Raw genomic sequence first — 6,040 nt, 5'->3', positions numbered from 1 at the left:
CCGTAGATTCATACGGCTATGAACCGGGGCCAACTTCTTGCGGCACTGCCGACCGCCAGCCCACGCATTGATGCCCATCAGGTACTTCTTCCGAACAATTCGCTGACGACTGCAGCAGCTAGTCTCTCGCCGCAACTGCTTTGCTCTTCTCATAAGCCATCTGCTCCTCATCCGCATGCTCCTGCCCTCTTCTGTCTGGCTTGTGGCGCCGATGCTTCTCCGCCGGCCGTCCTGATCTGTGTCGAGTGCGCAGGCGCCTTTCATTCCTTCTGTCTCGATCCGCCGCCAGAGGCCATCCCGCCGTATGCGCGCTCTACATGGCGGTGTGAGGCGTGCAAGGTCTGCGCTGTCTGCACCAACGACGACAACGGGAGTTCGCTGCTGGTCTGCGAGCGCTGCGAGCGATCGTTCCACACGTACTGTCTCCGCCCGCCGCTCAAGGCCGTGCCAGACACGCTGTGGCTTTGTGCCGGCTGCGAGCCACAGTGCGCAGCCTGTCCAGGCTCGGTCGAGCTGGCTCGCCTAGTCTCGCCCATTGCTGGCCACAAGGACAACCCGCTGCTCTGCGAGCCGTGCACTGCCGCCCGCGCCGCCGGCCACTACTGCAAGGGCTGCCAGCGAACGTACGACAAGGACGATTATGACGTCGCCATGGTCTCGTGCAATGCCTGCGAGGGCTGGGTCCACATCGAGTGCGACGCCATCTCACCGGCGCTCTACGAGGGCCCGTTTGCCGAGGACGACGTTCCCTACGAGTGCCCAGAGTGCCGCCCGCCCGATGCCGAGTGCTGGTGGCTGACCTCATCGATCCCACCGAATCACCGCCCGCAGCCGATCACCGTCCTCGCCACGGCCGAACCCGCCAAGAAGCCCGCTCCCGCTACCCGTCTCACCTGGTCGAGCGCGCGTCTGCTGCCGGACGACAATGCTCCGCTCCGCCTGATCGTCATCGCCAAGCCCGCGCTGGTCAAGACCGAACTCTTGCTGCCATCGCCGCCACCCTTGGCGCAGCGCCGTCTTGCTGGCCTTCCGCCCGCTGCTGCCGCTGCCTCCAACCCGATTGGCATGGACGTGGTAGCTGCGTCGGCGGCACCCGGTCGCGAGCTCCACTCACCGGTTCCAATAGCTGCCGCGCCCCGGCCACACCGCCGCCATGCGCACTTGGCGATGCAGCCGGTTCCGAGGCATCGGAGCTCTCGCTCTCGCCCCGCCCGCTCTCGTCATCGCCGGCGTCATCGCCGGTCAAGGCAGAGGCGAGCTCGCCACCACGGGCGACCAAGGTGGCCCGGACTCTTGAGGCCGCCGACTCGCCGCATCGCACCGGCACGACCGTCTTTGGTCACGTCGCGCCGCCTCTGCTTGCCGAGACCCGGACATGCTACCTGTGCAGCGGCGTTGGCGACCGGTCCGATGCTATGGAGGGCCGACTGCTGCACATGATGGGCTCGACCTGGGTCCATGCTGCATGTGCGCTCTGGTCGTCGGGCGTCCGTGAATGCTTCGGCGTCCTGCACGACCTCTGGCCGACAGCGCGCAAGGCCAACAAGCAAAGCTGCACGGTCTGCCGCCGCAAGCGGGCGACGCTCAACTGCTCGTACGCCTCGTGCCGCGTGTCGTACCACTTTGGCTGTGCCGTCGCCTCGGACGCCGAGCTGGCATACGTGCCCTCGCTCGGCACGCGGGTCGTCCGATGCGGCAAGCACGCCGCCGCGAGCAAGAAGCGTCGCGCTCGGGTTGTCTATGACCCAACGTCGCCCGACGCGCTGGTCGACCACCCGCAGTTCTCCATCCGCCGCCGCATGTACGTATCGCCGACCTACGCCGCGCTCGCGCAGTATGCCCGACTCCACCGTGTCACCGCCGCGCCGCATGCCAACGTCCCGTTCCGCATCGGCGCTGTCACTGTGGTCTGCGTCGGCGCCGTCGTCGACGCCCCGAGCTGGTACACGCGCGACACCATCACGCCCGCCAACTACACCGCCCTCATCCCATTCTGGTCGGTTGTCAATGTCAACGCTCGCGCCGAGTACCGCTGCGACGTTGTCGCGCGCCATCTCGGCGACGACAATGCGGCCGAGCCCATGACCGCCGTCTGGCGCGTGGTGGCACCGCCTGAAGTTCCGGCCCCGGTCCCGGCTCACCCTGCCGCCGCCGCTGACTCGGCGCTTGTGCTCGTGCCCGGCAGCGCGGTCACTGCGCCGGTGGCCGCCAGCCGTGCTCGCGCGCTCGCGGCGCCATCGGCGGCGCCGTCAGCCGAGACTCCGCAGCCGTGGGCTGTCGCTCCGCCACTCTACCGCATCTCGATCCGAGCAACGCCTGCGCTCGCCGCTGCTCTCGCGGCGCCAAGGGTGAGTGCGGATGACGTGGCGACCGCCGTGTGGATCCCGTTGGTGGTTGCTACATCTGCCGACGAGGCATGGGAGACGGTCCGCACCCGAGTCAATGCCATCCGCGCGGCGGCAAATGCCGCGCTGGCTCGGGCGGCCGGTAAGTCTGCACTCTCGGTCCTCGACCGCCACCCGTTCCCGCAGTACGAGCCGGTGCTTGCGCCGCTCCGCGGGCGCGACATGTTTGGCCTGTCCCACCCGACTACTCGGCGCTGCATCGAGTCACTCCCGCTCGCCTTTCTCTGCGCCGAGTACAACTTTGAGTTTTACGAGCGGCGGAGCGCGTGGGACGCGCAGCTGTGGCGGCTGCCGAGCCTGCTTCCTGCAGGCGCGGCGCGGCTGCAGCCACGGATCCGCAAGGTCCGCCACTCGTCGTCGGTGGCGCGGCGGGCCAACGCGGGAATCACGCCGGTGGCTGCCGCCGTCGGCCCCGACGTGGCACGCAGCAGCAGCTCGTCACGCCCGGCCACGCCTTTGGCGGCGTCGCTGGGCCCGTCGGGGCGGGCGCCGGCGCCACATCCGGCGTCGTCATCGAAAAAGTCTATGTCGTCCAAGGCCTCCGCGTCGTCCAAGGCCTCCACATCGTCCAAGGCGCTTGGGCGGTCGTCGTCCAAGATCGACAAGTTTGACGACGTCGGTGGGCGGAGTGTCAATCAGCTCCCGCAGAGCATGCAGTACCGTGAGCTGCTCTCATTCCCGCCGGCGCTCCGGATCGGCCGGTCGCGTATCCAGGGGCACGGCCTGTTTGCTGAGGAAGACTTTCCGCCCGGCACCATGCTCATCGAGTACCGTGGCGAAGTCATTCGGTCGACCGTTTCGGACGTCCGCGAGCGGCGGTACGACTCGGAGGGCATCGGGTGCTACATGTTCAAGATTGACGACGAGCACATTGTTGACGCCACCAAGAAAGGCAACGAGGCGCGGTTCGTCAACCACTCGTGCGACCCCAACTGTACCACCAAGACCATCTATTGGAACGGCGACCGCAAGATTATCATCGTGTCACGCGTTTTTATCCGCGCTGGCACCGAGCTCACGTACGACTACAAGTTCCAGCGCGACGAGGACCCCGACCAGCGAGTGCCGTGCGCGTGCGGGGCGCGGACGTGCTCCGGTTTCATGTCGTAGGCCATCCGGTAAAAAAGGTGTAGCTATCCGACTGCGGTTTTACGGCGACGGCGACGACTCAACGTCGGTGATGATGGCCTCGATCTGCGAGCCGACCGAGGCCTTGAGCCGGGCAATGACCTGGCGCATGCGCGCGACGTTGGCGTTGGCGTACGCAAGCTCGTCGGTCCGCTCGGCCAACAGGGCTGACGATGTGGCAGCCTCGCGCCTCGCCTCGGACGCCGCCGACGCCAGCGACTCGCGTTCCGACGACAACGCCTCAACAGAGGTGTTGTACTGGTCGCAAAAGGCAGCAAGCTCGGCGACAGCCACGTCGCGCTGCTCGATCTGGACCTTGGCCCGGGCCAGCGCGTCGCGGAGCTGGCGCACCTCGTCAGCAGCCTCGTTGAGCGAGGCCCGGTCGCGGGCGGCGTCGGCCGCCATGCGTTCGATGCGGGCATGGGCGTCGGCGAGCCGGGCAGCGTCGGCGGCGGCGGCTGCCGATGCTGCCGATGCCTCTGACTTGGCAGCTCGGGCGTCGGCCGAGGCGGCGTCGGCGGCGGCACGGGCGGCGTCGCGCTCGTTGGCCAGCGCGTCGGCACGTGAGCGCGAGCCGTCGGCCGCTATCTTGGCCGCCGAGGCGGCGTCGGCAGCCCGAGCCTCGGCCGCTGCTGCCACCCGCGCCTTCTCCACCGCGCGCTGCATCTCACGTGCGAGCTCATCGTTGCGTGCCTTGGACGCTGTCAGCTGCGAGCGCATCGTCTCGGCCTCGGCGCGCGCCCGGTCGAGCGCGGCCTCGCAGGCCGAAAGCCGGGCCTGGGCGTCGGACCGCTCCGAGCGCAGTGCAGCGAGCGCCGCCGCAGACTGGCTAGCCTCGGCGCGGGCGGCGTCACGGGCGGCTTCGGCGGCCTCGGCGCGCGCCGCCAGGTTCGACGCACAACGCCGACGAGTTGGCTGCGCTCATCCGCGCCTCATGTAGCGCGTCCTGTGCGCTTGTCAGCTGTGCATGCAAGTCCGAGTTGGCAGCTCCCAGCGAGGCAGACTCTGCGGCGGCAGCCGCGTCTGCGGCGGCGCGGCGCTCGTCGGCCGCCTTTGCCTTTTGCCTCTGCCCTGCTCGCTGCCGCCTCGGCGGCCGCCTGGGCCGCACCGGCCGCCTCCAGTGCCCGCACGGCCTCGCGCGACTCGTTCTGCCATTGGGCTGCGCGAGCCTCGAGCGTCCTCACCTCCTCGCGCAGCGGACCGACAGTGGCGCGGAGCTCCGACTCGAGCTCGCGGTTGGCATCGCGGAGCTCGGCAGCCTCGCGGCGGGCCTCGTCCAGCGCATCCTCCAGCCCGCTTATCCGCGCGTGCGCCGCCTTGAGCTGACCGTCCATCCTGCCAGCAGCGGCCTCGGCCGCCGCCGCCGCATCTCGGGCAGCGGCGGCGTCAGCGGAGAGACTCGCATTCTCAGAGTCGGCCTGCTGAGCCGCTGCAGCTGCAGCCGCCAGATCGTCCTTGAGCGATCGTACCAGCGTAGCGAGCCGGGCGCCCTCAACCCGCGAGCGGGCGGCTGAAGAGGCCAAGGTCGACGAGACCGATGATTGGATGGCCTCCATGGACGAGACAAGGGCGGTGACCTCGGGCGGCGGACGGGAGGAGCGCCAGACCGATGAGATCTCCCGATGCAGCGAGGGCGTACCGCCAAAGCTTGCTGTGCTTGCATCAGGCGATCCCGGCGAGCGATATCCAGCTACATACCTTCCATAGCTCCCGTACTCTCGATCTCCAGACTGGTGGTGGCTCCCGTACGCCGACTGCCGGCCGTATCTCCCGTAGCTCCCATAGCCTCCTCCGGGTGACGCCGTCGGCTCGCGCGTCGAAGCCGTGGTCCCGTAGCTCGCACCGGGCGAGCCAGACCTGACCAGCGCCTCGGCCATATTAGTGCAAGAGCGAGCGAGTGAGTGAGAGAGGAGTGTTGGGTGAGGTGCTGGTGGAGCTGGTGGTAGGGGGGTGGGAGGGGGGGGGGTAGCTGGCGAGCGCAACTGACGGTTGGCAACTATCTGCCGTCAGCAATGACAGTAAATTCATTGAGATTTAATCGTAGCCCACGCTGCTCACGGGCACACCCGCTGTACCAGCCAACCATCCACATCCACACACACACATCCACACATACGCACACACACGTACATGGATCAGAGTTGTGGATTGGATGATGGTGTACTCTCTCTCTTTCTCTCTCTCTCTGTGTGTGTGTGGACATGTGTGGATGGCTGGATGTGCCCTGCTGACAAATCGGTTAAAAAGGTTGAAAATCCCTCTCCTTCTCCCTCGACCACTCTCTCCATTCCATGGCATACCACTTCCAACTGTCTTCACCACACCGACCACTGTCCGTCTCACCCTCCCTCCCGGTGGCAGCACCACCGCCAGCCTCCACTCACCCCACTCCAACACACCCACCCACCCACACCCACCCACACCACACACACCCACACCACCACACAAACACACATACATACAGCCCCCACACCCCCTCCCCAACCCCTACCCCCACCCCCACCCCC

The 6,040-nt window shown here is 67.5% G+C and overlaps 2 protein-coding genes across 2 annotated transcripts; one reads left to right on the top strand and one right to left on the bottom strand.

Moving 5' to 3' along the window:
- Positions 1-18: 18 nt before the first annotated feature.
- On the top strand, positions 19-3,546 carry AMSG_03613 (SET-domain-containing protein; the record flags this gene model as incomplete). Its single annotated transcript, XM_013904504.1, has 2 exons — positions 19-1,082; positions 1,127-3,546. The coding sequence occupies 2 exons, from the start codon at positions 19-21 to the stop codon at positions 3,513-3,515; spliced, it is 3,453 nt and encodes a 1,150-aa protein (XP_013759958.1). The 3' UTR covers positions 3,516-3,546.
- AMSG_03612 (uncharacterized protein) lies at positions 3,543-5,238 on the bottom strand (the record flags this gene model as incomplete). Its single annotated transcript, XM_013904503.1, has 4 exons — positions 3,543-4,403; positions 4,429-4,604; positions 4,642-5,184; positions 5,232-5,238. The coding sequence occupies 4 exons, from the start codon at positions 5,236-5,238 to the stop codon at positions 3,555-3,557; spliced, it is 1,575 nt and encodes a 524-aa protein (XP_013759957.1). The 3' UTR covers positions 3,543-3,554.
- Positions 5,239-6,040: the final 802 nt, after the last annotated feature.

Source organism: Thecamonas trahens (genome assembly GCF_000142905.1).
Source record: "Thecamonas trahens ATCC 50062 unplaced genomic scaffold supercont1.13, whole genome shotgun sequence".
Lineage (NCBI taxonomy): Eukaryota > Apusomonadida > Apusomonadidae > Thecamonas > Thecamonas trahens.
This window is presented reverse-complemented; position numbering and strand designations above follow the sequence as displayed.